This window comes from Engraulis encrasicolus, chromosome 6 (assembly GCF_034702125.1).
Source record: "Engraulis encrasicolus isolate BLACKSEA-1 chromosome 6, IST_EnEncr_1.0, whole genome shotgun sequence".
Lineage (NCBI taxonomy): Eukaryota > Metazoa > Chordata > Actinopteri > Clupeiformes > Engraulidae > Engraulis > Engraulis encrasicolus.
Genome location: NC_085862.1, coordinates 38,303,399 through 38,320,788, shown reverse-complemented (window position 1 = coordinate 38,320,788; position 17,390 = coordinate 38,303,399). Strand labels below are relative to the sequence as shown.

The window sequence follows — 17,390 nt, the reverse complement described above, 5'->3', positions numbered from 1 at the left end:
TTGTCTTTCTGATCCTGAGGATTGACACCTGATTAAATGCTGTACCCATCAAATGTACCAAAATGTCCACCAAAAATGATCTCATTCTGTAACTTGTAAAGCATTGTTGTAAAAGTGAAATATTCTTTTTACTTCTGTGCCTTCACTTCTCCCAACATATTGCATATTTTATATATAATAGACCCTAATGTTCGGTTTTCTTTTTATTTATTCTCTTAATATCTTTCTTTTCATACTTGGTATAAAATTATTTTCATTGTCCGTCATTTTTTTTTTTTTTTTTTTTATTTTGCATATCGTTCTCTTCTGATCTTTGTGTTCCTATGTATGGTCTTCTCTAGGTTTGTCCGTACGGTCCTCGCCTTCTCACAGGAATTCCAGCGTGACAAGCCACCCAACGCTCAGCCCCACTACCTGTATGGATCAAAGGTCAGTTACTACCCTGAGGACATGAACCATACTCTGGATATATGATGATGACTTGACTAGAAAATAGCTGTTGAAAAATTGCTGCCCTTCTTTCAGTTGTTAAGTGATTTTTTTTTTCACCCTAAGGGTATAACTTGATTCTGGAAAAAGGTTATTGATATTAAAGTTTGACGGCCAATTCCATAATCTACTTTCCACTGCAATACCTCATCAGCCAATGAAATGAATTCTCTTGCAGTATTGTGCTCCACCAGTCAATCAAATAGTCCACCACCCACTGCAGTCCTTCTGTAGCTGTTTTGAATAAGCTCTTATTCACAGCTGTGCAGTGTTGTGTTGAGTGGATAGAATTCGGGTGCAAATTTCCCATTTACTTTTTTTTTTTCAATGAAGACCTTGCAAGGACACTCAGGTATTTGATTTTCTATTGAAACATATTTTGCTCAGAGCACAGCAAAACACGCATTCCAACTAGATGCTACAATTGCTGGCATCTGGAAAACATGTCCCAAGGGACTTGTCTGCCACGCACAAATATGTCCATCTGACAACACACCATGCTTCTTTTATTTTGTCATGGCAAATAACATTAACATTTCTTTACATTGTATTAACTGTATATGTTTATAGGCACCTTCTGAAAACCTTTTGACTCACCTGCGATTGATTTTACGTCATAAGATTGTCAGTTAATTCGATTATTTCAGGTGTTCTCACGGCCAGTGTAACAATATTCTACATTATTATATGGTTGTGACGTCATCTGTCGAATGCTCCATTCATTTCAACGGGGCTCCCCAACGTTCGGACGTCTGTTATTTTTCGATAACGGACGGGTTGGTCTATAACAGACCGCTGTCAATGGCAACAAGACTTTTCACTGCTAAAGCGACTTTTCAACAAGACTCTAATCAACTGCTGTGATAGACAGCACCCGTTGTCCTGGCTACCGCTGTCAATGGCAACAAGACGTTCACTGCTAAAGCCACTGGCTTGTATACAAGTCAGTGGCTAAAGCGAATGTTTCATATCACTCCGCAGGGGGTCCGGTCTTTTGTCACTCTAATCAGCTGCTGTGATAGACAACACCTGTTGTCCTGGCTAGCCTACCTAGCTGTTGCCTAGCGGTGTTCCACAACGGCACTGTTTTGTTTTGTGCAGCAACAATCTTAACATTAAATAGGTCTAAAGAAATGTCCCCGCATGTGTGAATCATTTAAGTATATCCATATAATAAGCGGGTTAACTTTCGGCGAGTCGGTCGCTTTGTGGAATAGCAGCACTTCAGAGAGAACAAGACCCCTCCGCTCCGCGTCGGGGTCTAAAGATTCTCTCTGTCGTGCTGCTATTCCACGGTAGCGACCTTCTCGCCGAACGTTAACCCTTACATATTGTCTCCGCACTCTTAAGCATTAGGGCAGGATGTTTGGAGTTCATTTTATTCTCCCCATCTCAACCAAGGCTAATGAAGGCCTAGAAGGTCTCCTTTTATTTTCTCACACCGAAGCCAATTGTCTGTTTTATCAGAGCTGCAACAACCACTAATGGTGTGCTAATGGCTTTCAAAGAAAGGAAGTGGTGGTGGTGGGGGGGGGGGGATTTCTTGGAAATAGACACACGTTCTCTTTTGCAAATGTTAATTACAGTTCGTCACAGTGACTTACAGCGCAGGGTACAAAAAGCTGAGCGTATCTGGAGCTTTTAAACACAGTGCAACAGTTTTACAGGTTTGCATTCACTCTGTACACACTCTATACTATACAAAATGAGATGGCCTTGCTGGCAGTAGTTTTTTGTTTGTCTTGCGCCGTTTGTGTGAGATCTAGCTTACAGTAAACACATAAAACGCAGTTGGCAGTAATAAAAGAGCACTCTAAAGCCTTTTTGCAATCATTAGCTTGTTCATATATGGGAAAAAGCTGTTTCCGAGTTCAAAGTTTCAGAACTGTATTGAGCTGCCATTTCCCGTGTTTTTATATTCTTCATTATATCCGTTCAAAGTAGGCAAGTGGCCTATGTAGTAATTGTAGCCATATTCAAAAGGTCATTTTCTTCCTGCATTAGTCTCGAGTACCAAGCACTCTCGACTTCATAATTCACACACGATTACTCATCGACAGTGCCCAGGACAAAACAGTCGTGATTAAAAGGAAAATCACATTGGTCTTTTAAGTGTATCCAACACTGCCTTATGTCTGCAGTTCGACACACAGCCACTCAGTAGTCATTGAAGAGACCATGATAGTTTGTGTTTACATTGGTCTGCCGGATGTGGCGAGCCTTTCAAGCTCGTGACCCTGTGGCTCAGCAGAGATTTTCTCTCCTTCCTTCACACTGAAGGGATTTCCTGGTAACATTGCCAGCTGGGAATGTTTTCCGTCCTTCCCTGTGTCATCCTCCTCTTTGTCGTCGTCCTCCTCCTCCTCACTGCCACTAGGAGTATAGAAGCTGCTGTCCCTTAGATGCCCTTTTTGCTCTGCGTCTCCGCCTCCACCACCTCCTTCTCCACCTCCAGCTCCCCCTCCGGGCAGCAGGGTCTTGACCTGGCGCGGAGAGCACATGGTGGGGCACACGCCATCTGCCTGGTCCCAGTGCTCGCGTCCCGGGCACAGGGAGTGGAGGCAGCCCCAGAGCAGCACCATGGCAATGAGCAGGAGCAGCAGGCTGCTCGCCAGCCACACGCCCATGGCCAAGTCCCGGCGCAGGCCGTCCGCCTCGGGCCCCTCGTCCAGCGTGTTGAACACCTGGCACTGCTCGCGCACCGGCTTGGCCTGCCGGCATGTCACGCACAGGATGTAGGTGGTCTGCGGGCTCAGGTTGCCCAGGTAGGTGGTGGTCTGGGTGACGGGCACACGGTCCTCGCGCAGGAAGCTCTTGCTCCGCGAGTAGCCCATCAGCAGGCTGTTCCAGTTGGGGTGGTACATGATGCTGTAGAAGGTGTCCAGGCAACCGGCCGCTGAGGGCCAGTGCACCGTGGCCGACGTGGCTGAGATGTTCTGCACGGAGATGGGCATCCTTGCATCGGTGTTGGAGTAGCGCGTTTTGCTTAGAAGCCAAGGCTGAAGTCTATCACTTCATTTCAATTTTCATGACTCCCTATTTGGTGTTGCTTGTCCTTTTCACTACGTGCTTCACGGAAGTGATACTACGTATGACCAATAAAATATCCTTGTGTCCTTGTATTCTTCTGTGCGCTTGCAGTGATTGGCTCCCCTGAAAAAACAGAAGGCATGAAGAAGGCATGTTCAAGTCAAGCATTGGTTTTCCTCTTTTCTGTGACACTATTACATCCTATAAAATGGAGGCCCTAACAACAGGATTTCCTTACTCTTGAGATAGCCTTGGAGACTTAAGGCTCTGTCTTTAAAAAAATCCTCGCTTGCCCACTCAGTTAAATGTGTAAGGGTGTGAAATTGCTGTGGCACTCTTGTGAAGCCATTGTGGCATAGGAAATGTCAAGTGGCACAGACAAATGGGACCTTTTGGTTTATTCAGAACATTTCTCATGTAAGTTCAATTTCACGCTGCAGCAGTGCAGTGCTCCTTTGCCCTTTGGTCAATGGCAGCTAAATCGGTGTTAGGCCCTTGAGTATTTTTCTTTCATTATTTTTTTTTTTTCAAATTCACATGAAGTGCGAATTTGAATGGCAGAGACCCAGCTGTAACATTGTAGATCAGTTCTACTGTATATGTGATGTGAACTATTTGCTCATCTTACTAAACGTTTCTGTTCTCCATCACAATGTTTGGTCCATTAGAAGTGCTTCAGCCGGTCCCAACAAGCAATCTTGGTCAGTCTTTTTATACTATTGAAATATTTGAAGGATTACTGTGCAATTAATACTGGCTGTGGTTACTGTCTGTAAAGGACTGCAAATATGTGCGCTCGCCATCTCAGTGAGCCATGAAATAGTACAGTAGTTGATTAATGAGAACTGGCGCAATAGTAGCAGAATTTTAAAAAGGATGTCAAAACCATACGAGCAGATACCTTAATGTGTGAAAATACTGTGCAAAGAAATGCAGTCAATAATCCAAGAAATAAATACATGAAAAGTAGATCACAAAATAAAAGCCTCTGATTGAGCTACCCTCATCAAAGGTATATTTGTGTCTTGGGATTTGAGAAGCGGAAGTGAGAGATCTTTATGAAGTGTCATGATTAGAATACAGCATGGCATTTGCCCTGCATGCATCAAAGTGCTTTGCTAATATTCACTCTCGCTTGACCAGATCTGTAAACTTAGTACAGTCTCACCATGGCCTCACCCTAAAATCAGCTTCTGCAGTCTAAATGCATGTGCCTCCTAGTGTTCACAGAGCAGTGAAGCTTTGGCTATGCGTCAAAGTAGACTTTGAAGCCAGCTTTCAAGCTGTTTTGAAAGGCTTGAGAATGTATTCATACCGCTTGGTAGGATCAATACAGCCCATTCCCTGAGGGAGAATATTCCTTGATGATTTCCTCAGGTAGGTGAAAAAACATAACTGCTAAATTAAGTAGAGAAGTGACATCCAGACTGGCTTCACAGGCTACTCTAATCATTACCCCACACAGTGAATGGAGAAACCAGAAGCTTTATAAAAGTGAAGTACCTTGAATGACCCAAACTCTTTTTGGAAGTACTACAAGATGTTTTTCCATCAAAAAGATTTTCATGATGAAACGATGCTTTTGTCTCTGGGGCAACATTAAAGTTATGCCTTCTCTGGCATATCTTATTCATTCATTCTCATGTCTCACTATACAAATTCTACATGCTGTCCTCCTCAGCTTACTGTTATCACATTTGTGTATTTTAGTCCGTATTTTGTATAGACATACAAGATATCATATTTAAATACCAGTACCTAGTTCTGCATTTGCCGACAATGTTCCTGAAGGAGCAATCCATACTTAAGGTCTTCAATGGGTTTTGACCCCTTCCGTTAGGAATTGATTTTTCCAGTTGGAGTTTTTGTTGTGTTGCTGTGTTCGCTGTCAGCAGACTCCAACTGCTGTTAATGCCCCTGTAGCAGTTACCCATAGCAACATGTGCACCTTGCAAATAGATCGGTTCGGCAAGCAAGTAAGCAAGCGGGGGGAAACTCACCGGGAACGCTGGAATGAGCCGCAATGTTGTGGTGTCTGGAGAGAGAGCTCAGCTCAGCTGGGCAACTGTGGTTTCTGTAGAGTTGAGCGAACGCTCTGATGCTCGGCAGCCTTCAGGTCTACTGCCGCATCTCACTCCTCGCACTGCCCATCTAGTCCTGTCTCCACCTCCTCCAGCTCAGGCTGCGTGCGCATGAATTAGGGGGAGAGAGGGAGAGAGAGAGAGAGAGAGAGAGTGTGTGTGTGTGTGTGTGTATTTGAGAGATAGAGTGTATTTGAGAGATAGAGTGTATGTGAGGGAGAGAGCGTGTGTGTGAGAGAGAGAGTGTGTGTGTGAGAGAGAGAGAGAGAGAGAGCATGTGTTGAGAGAAAGAGTGTGTGTGAGAGAGATGGAGTGAGAGGGGGGGGGGGGCTTTCCTGTTAACGCTACCGCTCAATCCCACAGGGGGACTGTCTGCAACCACACACTCACACACACAGGATTTGGCTTGGGCAGCTGGCTAAAAAAGAAGTGTGTTACCAGTACTACCCTACCTTATGTCATTTCATACCCCCCACCCCCCCCCTCTTCATTTCACCACAGTTTTTACCCTTGTTACTTTGTTGCTCTTAATTACTATTTTTTACTCTTTATTTATCCCCATTTTTCTCATTATGTGTCATTAAAGTTCATGTATTATGTATCATTACATTTCATGTATTATGTATCATAATATTCATGTTAACTTGTAGTGTAGTGCAAGACATTCATTATTTTTGGTGCACTGTTAAACAGAGCTGGGAATGATATTTAAAGCAGAGCTGGGAATGATATTCAAATTGTACGGATAAATGATTCACACTACTTGAATAAAGATTATTTAAGATTGGAATGAGCCTCTGCCCTGTCTTACAGACGTGCACTGTTTAATTATTTAGCTTAGCCATCGAGCCGTCATTCCCTACATCAGGGTAATGTGTACTAATGTACTAGTGTAGTTCTTCTTGCTTTTGTTTTGGAAAGTGACAGGCCTAAGACACTTATAACTTAATTTCTATTTATTGGAAATCGTGTTTTCACACACATGGTCCTCATGAGTCTCAGCTTTTAGGATGTCTGGAAAACACGAGAGTCATTCTGGGATTTAGTGGCCTCCTTTCAACTCTTGTGATTCTGATCAAATTCTCTTGCATCTCGAACATTGCAAAGCGATATATTTCTCAATTTCTTTGACAGCCAGCGCGTGTCCTGCTTTTTTAATCAAAAGAAATGACCAAAGCTCTCTCACTAGCTCTCTTTTATTCATGACAAAATAATGAAGAGGGCCGAGTGTGCCCTGAAGTCAAGTCAAGACATAGTGTTATGCATACCGGCAATTTGTATAACCAACGCAAAGCACAGGTAACAGTACTAGCATGCAAATGTGGAGAACATGGTCCTTAATAGCAGCACTCATTCCCTCCAAAACCCATTTCAGCAAGAGAAGGGCCTGAAATTGTTGGATAACAAGAAATAAAAAAGGGAGAGGTGGTGACGTTTATTTCATTGGACCAGACTGCAAATCTGATCAAACTGTATGTGGTCTGTCTGTCTCCATCTCTGTCTGAATGCAGGCTTTGAATCTGGCATACAGCAGCATATTCGGCTTCTATCGCAACTTCCTGGGTCCCCCTCACATCAAAGTCATATGCCGACTGCTTGGCTACCAGGGCATCGCCGTGGTGATGGAGGAGCTTCTGAAGGTCGTCAAAAGCCTGGTAAGAATGGACTACTTTGGGGGCACTAAAAGTCCAAAAAATGAAACGACAAATTTCCTGTTTATCCCTCAAACACAAATTAAAATGAATTTAACTGCTACTGACCCTCATGTATTCTCAGCTACATCCTCTAACCCTAACTTCATAACTTGTACTGTAGCATAATAATAATAATAATGATAATAATAATAATAATAATAATAACAATAATAATAATAATAATAATAATAATAATGATAATGATAATAATGATGATGAAAATGATAAAGATAATAATAATAACAATAATTCCACACCATTTTGCACGATTGACCTACAAATACCTTGAATCTGGATGATCAATTCAGTATTCAGAACACGTGTCCATGTTCTAAATGGGTTGTCATAATAAAAATAACCCTGTCTGATGGATTTGAAGTGAAGTGAAGTGAGGTGACGTGAAGTGATTTTAAGAGTAGGCTAATAGTGCTGTAGTGTAGTGTGGCTATGTTGGCGGGTGCTGATTGCCTTTTGCCTCCCCGTATGCCTCTTAGCTGCAGGGCACCATCATGCAGTATGTGAAGACGCTAATGGAAGTGATGCCCAAGATCTGCCGCCTTCCTCGCCACGAGTATGGCTCCCCTGGTAAGCACGCACGCACGCACACACACACACACACACACACACACACACACACACACACACACACACCATGAGTATGGCTCCCCTGGTATGCACTCACACACAGACACACACACACACACACACCACAAGTTTGGCTCCCTGGGTAAGCACACACACGCCTGTGCCTGACAAGTCATTTGTTGAAAGCTACCCATTAGCACACAAGCATTACTGAACATGTGGTTTGCCTCGCTGTGGCGTGTCATGCTGAACTACCATTGATTACCGATCTCTTGAAAAAGGCACTCTAATATGCAGCCATGTCTTGCAGTTCAAGTTTTGTTCTGAAGCAAATGCAATGTAATCTATGGTTATGTGTAATGCACTGTCAGATATAATGAGTTATTAGTTACTTAGTTAGTAGGTATATTAGTGTTTGGTGTATTATGAATAAGAGCTGTGGAGTGAGGCTGCTAAGCCATTGACCGTCTCCACAGGCTGGCGATTAGGTCTGGTCTGGGATATTAAATCCGTCCACCTCATAGTTGGAGACCAACAGGTTTTGGCTGTGGCAGGTTTTAACACACGCCTTCAGCAGTGTTGCCTTATACATTGTTATGCCTCTGCTCTTAAATGCTCCTAAGTGTGTCACCTGCTCTCTCAGCACGATTGGTCTTTGTCCCCAAACTACTCCACTTAACCCATCAAGAATGGGAAACTCATCTGTCACAACACCGGCTGTATCATCTACGCACTGACGATTCTGTTACATTTTTAAGACCCGTCTTTATGGGTTAACCTGGGCAGGATTTAGGCTGAGGGGATGGGGGTCATTCTGACCATGCTTGCCTAGCAACAGTTGTGTAAAAGAGGAGAGTGGCTTTTGCCTTAGATGGGGCGGCTGGGGAGTTGGATTGGATGGATAGAGGGTGCGAGGTCAGGTTTTGAAAATTAATTGGCAAAGGTGACTTGGGGTGCATTTAGTAGCCAGATAGTAAAGTAAAACTCCGCACAAGGGGAAATGAAAAGGGGTCTGAAAAGACACAGCCGTACCTGAAGTCTCATATCAGTATCTTAGGAAATGCTGCTGTCACAAAGCAAGCGCTGAATAATTTTCAGCATGATTGGTGAACATTGCACCTGGCTAGTACACTCTGTCAACTTGTGTCTGATTCAAATGGCCAATGTTGCACTGAGATTTAGGGACTGGCGGGAAAAAAAACACTTCTTTTGTGTGTGACTGGCTCCGGTGTTTTGACAGAGTACTTGTAGTCACAAGCTTTGCTGACTAAAAGGCCATTTATTGGGCAGACGACAAGTCTCACAGAATAAAACTGCTATGTGTGTCACAGATTATGTCACAGCACTGGAGGCTTTTAGGGTCCTGTATCTCCAGGACAACATAATAGAATAAAAAGAACAAAAAGCAAGATGCATGTCGTGCATCAGCAGGGCAGTACATCAGAACACAGTCGCCGTGTCCAAGAAGAGTGTATAATATCAATTAAATCACTCAATTCCGCAATGGTCTATATCAACATAGAAATACAAAGTACAAAGGTTAAATAAAATACACACAAGGATAAAAGAGATTAAAAGACAGGTAGGCCTACAACCATCAAACATATAGGCAATTTCTCCAGTGTCGCCTGAGCTTAGAAAAGAACCTAACAGAGCTCTTGGCTGGGTTTGCCAGAGATTCAATTATACTCTTTTGGGTGCAATCCAGTCGGCCCATGAATTTAAACATTACATTTCTCAGGACTGCATCACACCCAGGGACATTGGAGTAGACAAACAGACAGCTGGCACTGGACCATCTAGGTATCTGCATCAGCAGTCTCATGGTGTCATTATATGCAATGTTTAGCTGCTACTCTTAAATTTAAACCACAAGTGGGCAGTGTACATTGGGTACATGATGATGTCTGTACTTTTTCTGATTGACAAGACAAGAGAGAGTTCGTATTTTATGTCATATTTCATTGAGCGAAGTTGGAAAAATGGCCTGGTAATGGCCCTGTACAATTTAAATTGTTTAATGGACCTTGACATTTCACATATTTGTGAGGTTTGCATTAAAAAGGAGGAAGGGGAAGCAATTCAAATTATGTTTTTATGTTCTTCCGTGGAGGCGTGGTGTGAGGCACAGGGTTCACGGTTATGAAATGGATAAAAAAAAACCTTTGCTGCCGTCAGCAGTGTTTTTTTGTGCAAATGTGATTCACTTTCCCTGTGAAGTGGCATTGTGTGTGAAGGCAATTTTGTGTACTTAAATGTTTTAGTAGTTGATTGATTAGTAGTCCTGCGAGATGTTGAAATTATTACTATTATTAGTCATGCAAGATGTTGAAATGTCTGTGGAAAGGAGTGGAAAACGACTGGATGAATTGAAAGGCTGACTAGTATCCATAGCAACAGATGTTAGCTGGTCATCTAGCAAAGACCACCAAGAGAAGAAAATGTAGTTAATTTTTAAAAATATATTACATTTATTCTATGGAGGAATATCATTGCCTGTTGAAACTGACCTGCTTCTTCTCGTGTTGACACCCCTGCTTGTTCCCTTTGTTGGCTTCCGAATAAACAGGTATCCTGGAGTTCTTCCACCACCAGCTGAAGGACATCGTGGAGTATGCTGAGCTGAAGACGGTGTGCTTCCAGAACCTGAGGGAAGTGGGGAACGCGATGCTCTTCTGCCTATTGTGTGAGCAGAGTCTGGTAAGAACTACACTCTACTGCCACAATAGACTTAAAAAAAAAAACCAAATACATTCTTTGTTACAATGCTACAATGTTTAGAACCGCACAACACAGGTAATAATGCCCTACCGTAGCACTGCTACGGCTGCTACATTGGCAACCCTGGTTCGATTCCAGCCCGGGTCCTTTGCAGAACATTCCCTGAGCCTTCCCCATCTCTCTCTCCCCGCTCGTTTCCTGTCCAATCTCTCATAATCCTATCATAAATAAAGTAATGAAAGACCAAAAAATATTTCTATTTAAAAAAAAACATAGGCAATAATGCCTGATATCAAGGGTCAAATCTGCTACATCTTGTGTGTGGATGAAATTGAGCCATTATACTGTATATATGATCTGGGATTTTGAGTGTCAGATTTCACCTGTTGTTGATGGTCATCTCAAATGCATTTTTTTTTATCCCTTCCAAGGTGGTTATGCTTGGGTGCATTTGTCAGTAAGATTACACAAGAACTGATTCATTTTTGGGACGGACATGATCACTTTTTTTTGTTCTTGGAATTTTTTTTGAATGATTTTCCACCGTTGCAAGATAATAACGGCGTTGAGGATTTTACTTCCACTTACAACTAGAGGCACATGAGCTGCCTTGGCTGAGGACTGCACTCTCCTAGAGCCATACTAGCTTTTGAATATGCTGGTGTATAAAGCCTGTGCATACTTTTAAATCCTATGGGTAATTTAACATTTATTACGATACTACTTATTAGAGCATCCAGTGAGACTTAAGCCAAAATCTGGATCTACATCAGTATGTGTAGGCATTAGTCATGCCAGACAGATGGTCTTCTCCATTGTCTTTTCACTCTGCCGTGAAGAATTCATTTGAGAAAACCTTAAATTATGAAAGCCACGGCACCCTGACTAGAAGTTAAGAAATGGAAGTGAACGCGAGGACTTGCACTCCTTTGCTGGTTCATAAGAGTGCTGCTGTTGTCACATTAAAAGCAGAATCTGCGCACCCGGCAATGCATTTGGACCAAAAACAGTTAGGTTCCTTTGTTGTTGGTGTCTGTCAAACTCTGGTGCATACAGCATCCCATAAACTGAGACCAACAAAAAGAGAGTGGTTTGCTGACATGAAAGTAGACTGTTCTGTGTTCGGTATGCTACATACTTTCTACCAGTATCGGCTATGTTGATGCAAACCAAATAATCAAACGTAGTATCAGGACTGGACTGGTTATTTGACACTACCAGGCTTTTCCTGGTGAGCCGATGGTCCTTATGGGCTGATGCTGCTGTTGTTTTTTATGTATTGTCTAAGGCGGGGGCTTTTTAACCCAGTCCAGCTCTACTTGGTATGAAACTTCCATGAGAGATGGCAACAGATTGTGACAGGGTGATGAGCGTACTGAGAACACAGCCCCTGCAGAGGAAGATGCTCCACTAATTGGGGATCTCTCCTTACAACAGTAAGCTACAGGAAGATGCCAAACTGCTTGTCAAAATGACGGATTAGTTAGAGCAGTTCTGCCCGTTGTAGAGAGAGAAGCTTGTTTAATGATCAACTCAGCTGGAGGTGCATGTCAACATGGAGTATTTGCTTTGGACCTGAACATCCCATTTTTTGTTGGTTCTGTCAGGTGGATAAACAACAAGAGGTGTTACATGTTGAAATGATTGTTGGTTGGTCAGTCAAAGTAAACAGAAAGTTCATTCAATGCTTTCAGCCAGAGAAAAAGGTGTATTAGTTGTTGAATATTTCATTTGGTTTATAAATCCCCTAATGAAAAATTGTTAAGGAAATTAATTGAATATTTGGAACGGTACAACAGTATATGAAACAAGTACAAAGGTGAATACAAGCAAAGTCTTTGCTGCATATTATAATTATTTCTACAAAATGCCATTTTTAGAGTAATCTACATGGTGGCTTCCTACTTTCCAATCAACACACACTTTACAAATACGTGCATATAAAGAACACATACTGATTGGATAATGGTTGGAGAACACACTCTCTCTCTCTCTCTCTCTCTCTCTCTCTCTCTCTCTCTCTCTCTCTCTCTCTCTCTCTCTCTCTCTCTCTCTCTCTCTCTCTCTCTCTCTCTGTGAGTCGCAGTAGTTTCTATAATCAATGAAAGAAAGGCCTGTTGTCATTTGTGTTAGTCATTGACTTTCAAGGCGTATTATCCAGTCTCCCTGTCAGGGTGACCTCTGTGTTGTCATGGGAACCCCTCTGCTTTTTGCTTTGCATGTCTTGTCATCTCACCCTGATTCCATGTGTGTGGGGTGACCTGGAAAGCAAATGTCACGACAAATTTAGATAGACAGTGTCATAATTTCGAGCTAAGGATTAAGGATAACATGTCTACATGTCTTCAGTAATGTATCGTATCATCATTTTGCAATTTTTCACTTTTGACCAATCAGGGCCCCCCTGGTAGGTGGGGGCCCCTAGGCTGCAGCCATATCTAACCTGTGCCCTGCTTAATCTGGCCCTGCTTATAAAGTGGTCTTTTCACCTCATCATCAGGCCGTTGATCATCATCATCATCAGACGGTTTTTCCCACCATTCGTTGTTGACCTAAGCAGACCCAATCAATTCACATGGACCGCATGGAAACGGGCCTGCTGTGTTTAGCACCCATCATCCACTTCCCAATAAATCACCACTTAGAATTATGAATTGTTGATGAGGACTGGCTGTTGTCTAGGTAGCGCCAACAAACAGAAGCTCGTAAACGTGCGTGTGTGTGTCTGTGTGTGTATGTGAGAGATATTGGCTGTGTGTGTGTGTGTTCGAAGCCAGCGGGCCCTCTCAGCAGAGTGCGTTTTGATGAGGACTTTTGTTCCTCAATCGGCCCGTGTGTATGCACACAGCTGAGCACTCCCCGCAGGTTCCTGATTGCATTATTATTGCAACTGCACCGACACACAGAGCACAGACGGGTTTAAGATCTCCTGTTTCCACTTCCCTAACCTCAGATCCCCCGCCTCCACAACAGCTCAGTACATTGCACTACTATACTGTGTTTGTGTTTATTTCTGTATAGTAATGAATTGCAAAGGTCAGTGTGGTTCAGATCATTTCTTTGCCAGTGGACCCCAGTGATGGGTTGAAGGGAGGGGTATGGGAGTGTGCAACTTCACTAAATGCTCCCTGGTCTCCAGCAGCATATTGATGATGTACTGCCACCTGCTGGTGGTCCCTGGAATGGCATGGGTATTTTATATAAAGATTTTGTATAGATTTCAGATGCAGATATCAAGTCAAGTCAAGTCAAAGTTTATTTGTAGAGCACTTTAAAATACAACAGGATAGCTGACCAAAGTGCTGGACAGGCAGATAAAAGGACTTGAGGACCCCTTAAGACACACAAAGACAACAACAAAAATAAAAATAAACATAGAAGCAGTGTAGTCTTTGAAGCACTTAAAAACAATAATAACCAATGAAAAGTGCATATATACAAGAAGTCTGTGAAAAATAAAAAAGAGGCTGAATTAGGTGCCAATAAATATGCTAAGACTACAGAAGGCTCATGTAACAAATTAGAAGAAGGGCAAATAATAAGTAAAACACTAGATAAGAAAAACTAGGAAATTTATAGAGGGTTAAAAGCTAAGGCATAAAAATGTGTCTTAAGATGGTTTTTAAAAACCGATAGGGATGGGGCCGAACGTATGTGGGCTGGGAGCTCGTTCCAGAGTTTCGGGCCCATGACCGCAAAGGCTCTGTCTCCTCTACTCTTCAATCTTGAGGGGGGCACGATTAGGAGGCCTTGGTCAACTGACCTGAGGCCCCTGGAGGGGGAGTGCTTTTTTAAAAGATCGGACAGGTAAGAGGGTGCCAAGCCATGAAGGGATTTAAAAACAAATAAAAGAATCTTAAAATCTATTCTAAAACGTATGGGGAGCCAGTGAAGAGCTGCAAGCACAGGTCTTATGTGTTCCCGCCTTCGTGTTTTGGTGAGAAGGCGGGCAGCAGCATTCTGGACTAATTGCAGGCGTGAGAGGGATGAGGAATTAATGCCAGCATATAGAGCATTGCAATAGTCCAGGCGGGAGGTAATAAAAGCATGGATGACCATCTCAAAGCTTTTAAAAGATAAAAAAGGTTTAGCCTTGGATAAAACCCTTAATTGATAAAAACTAGATTTCACGACCAAATTAATTTGCTTTTCCATGTTAAAAAATGAATCTAGCGTCACACCAAGGTTTTTGGCTGTGTCTTTCATATTAGGTTTGAGTGGGCCTAGGTCTTTGGGGGGGGGAGCGCTGGTGCTGGGCCGGAATACTAAGACCTCGGTTTTTCCTTCATTAAAACTAAGAAAGTTTAGGGCCATCCATGTCTTTATGTCCTCGAGGCAGTTTAAAAGCTGATTAAAAGCAATAGGGTCATCATGTTTTAGGGGCATGTAGATCTGGGTATCATCGGCATAGCAGTGAAAGGAAACATTATACTTTCTGAGAATAGATCCCAGGGGAAGCATGTACAGAGAGAAGAGTAGAGGAGCCAGAATCGAGCCTTGCGGAACGCCACAGGAGAGGTGAGCAGAGGAGGATATCGAGTCCCCCATGCAGACTGAGAACGTTCTATTGGCCAGGTAGGATTTAAACCATTCAAGGGCAGTGCCTCTGATTCCAACACAGTTCTCAAGACGGGAAATTAAAATGTTGTGGTCAACAGTGTCAAAAGCAGCAGAGAGATCAAGTAAAATCAAAATGGCATTTTTTCCAGAGTCAGTGGCTGTTAAAAGATCATTAAAAACCTTGAGTAGAGCTGACTCTGTGCTATGCAGGGCTTTAAAACCAGACTGGAGGGGTTCTAAAATGTCGTTGGTATCTAAAAAAGATTGCACTTGTTGGAGCACAAGCTTTTCCAGAACCTTTGACAGGAAGGGAAGTTTTGAGATGGGTCTGTAATTAGCAAGGGTAGTGGTGTCTAGGTTAGGTTTCTTGAGTAATGGTTGTACTATAGCATGTTTAAATGACTGTGGAACACATCCCGACACAAGACTGCAGTTCATAATGCCCAGTATGCTGGGACCTGTGGTCGCCAGCGTCGGCTTGATAAGGGATGGGGGGAGGGTATCTGCTTGGCCAGAGGAGATGCAGATATAAGCCTGGGATATCTGTCATATAGTTCAAATGTTCTATTGACTGCAGACTAGGGCTCATTTTTTCAAGTGAAGGGCTCATTTTTTCACCACACCCACAGCACAGTATCCCCACATTTGCATTCTTGCAGCTGTGTGCCGTGCTCCTTGTATGCAGAGCAATAGAGGCTATATAAATACCCTCAGCTTTAGCACCCTCTGTGCAGCTATTCACACCATCTCCACCGGCTGTTTTATATTTGTTTTGGTGGTGCGCTATGTGCTGCTTTTGGACAGTAGTTCCTCTGTGTTCTCTTCTCTCTTGTTTTGAGCCTGTCTGACCTACCCTAGACTCAACTTCATGAACTGAAAGCAATGTGGGGACAACCCTTCCCCACTTATTGTATGGACTTTCTTTCTCTAGGACATTGAAAATAGGGAGGGTATGAACCTCTTACATGAGTAATTTGGTCGTTGGCTAAAATGCTCAACACTGGTTAAAACAAGGTAATTTTGTATTGACATTGAATTGAAGCTTTTGTTAAGATACACAACACATTTCCAGCAAAATACCTGTAAGGATCATGTACAGTACCTTGTAATAAAAACAAGTGTACAATTTGAGCAGGATTTTAATATGGTCTGATATTTGTCTTTGAAATGATTCCCATAGGACAATGCATCTTACATCATGTATGCATCTCTTCTCTTCTCTTCTCTTCTCTTCTCTTCTCTCTCTCTTCTCTTCTCTTCTCTTCTCTTCTCTTCTCTTCTCTTCTCTTCTCTTCTCTTCTCTTCTCTTCTCTTCTCTCTCTCTCTCTCTCTCTCTTTCTCTTTCTCTCTCTCTCTCTCTCTCTCTCTCTCTCTGTGTCGTTTATACAGTCTCAAGAAGAGGTTTGTGACCTTCTGCATGCCGCACCCTTCCAGAACATTCTACCAAGGGTTCATGTCAAAGGTAAGGTTACATCCATCCACATCATACCTGTTAGGTCAGCTTGTCACTTTTTTGATGCGTGTTTTAATTGTTATTACTTGCCATTTGTGCTTACATTGTCAATTTCTTTCTTAACCTTTACCTGATCTAGTACACATGAGTGTATAGTGGAAAGCATTGATAAACATTTTTGTGTTTTTATTGACTTATCATTTGTATTTGTTTACACTGGTGTTCGAGGAATTGTGCGTGTTATGTCTCAGTGGTGTAGTCAACTAGTAATTAATTAGCTGTGCTTATTGTGTGTGTATGTGTGTGTGTGTGTGTGTGTGTGTGTGTGTGTGTGTGTGTGTGTGTGTGTGTGTGTGTGTGTGTGTGTGTGTGTGTGTGTGTGTGTGTGTGTGTGTGTGTGTGTGTGTGTAGAGGGAGAGCGTCTGGATGCCAAGATGAAGCGCCTGGAGTCCAAATATGCCGCGCTGCACATGGTCCCGCTAATTGAGCGCCTCGGCACTCCGCAGGTGGGCAGCACTTTTGCACCTTAATATCATTAGCAAGCTCCGCGCTAGCGGCAATCAGGATCATTAACCGTTAGCACCATTAGCAAACCCAGTTAGACTCCTCCGATTACTCCTGGGGGCTGACTACACAGCTTGCTCTGCTGCACACCTTGTGCGTGCTTGCTTGCGTGCGTGCGTGTCGTAGCCCTTTGGTTCTAGTGGGAGTCCTACTCACTGTTTGCTGAAAGGGCTCAACTACATCATAACATTGCTACAGATTAAGACTTTCTCA

General features: G+C 42.9%; 2 protein-coding genes across 3 annotated transcripts in view; one reads left to right on the top strand and one right to left on the bottom strand.

Moving 5' to 3' along the window:
• The window catches only part of cyfip1 (cytoplasmic FMR1 interacting protein 1), an 83,507-nt gene that overhangs the window by 63,023 nt on the left and 3,094 nt on the right, over positions 1-17,390 (top strand). For both annotated transcript variants that reach the window (XM_063201520.1, XM_063201521.1), the window contains 6 exons: positions 342-429; positions 7,112-7,255; positions 7,789-7,879; positions 10,449-10,579; positions 16,550-16,622; positions 17,025-17,119. In XM_063201520.1, coding sequence (XP_063057590.1) covers positions 342-429; positions 7,112-7,255; positions 7,789-7,879; positions 10,449-10,579; positions 16,550-16,622; positions 17,025-17,119 — 622 coding nt within the window. The remainder of the gene's footprint in view (positions 1-341; positions 430-7,111; positions 7,256-7,788; positions 7,880-10,448; positions 10,580-16,549; positions 16,623-17,024; positions 17,120-17,390) is intronic.
• LOC134451231 (fibronectin type III domain-containing protein 9) lies at positions 872-5,705 on the bottom strand. The gene is made up of 2 exons (XM_063201527.1): positions 5,520-5,705; positions 872-3,642 (listed from the first exon to the last, which is right to left on the bottom strand). The coding sequence occupies exon 2, from the start codon at positions 3,441-3,443 to the stop codon at positions 2,682-2,684; it is 762 nt and encodes a 253-aa protein (XP_063057597.1). The 5' UTR covers positions 3,444-3,642; positions 5,520-5,705; the 3' UTR covers positions 872-2,681.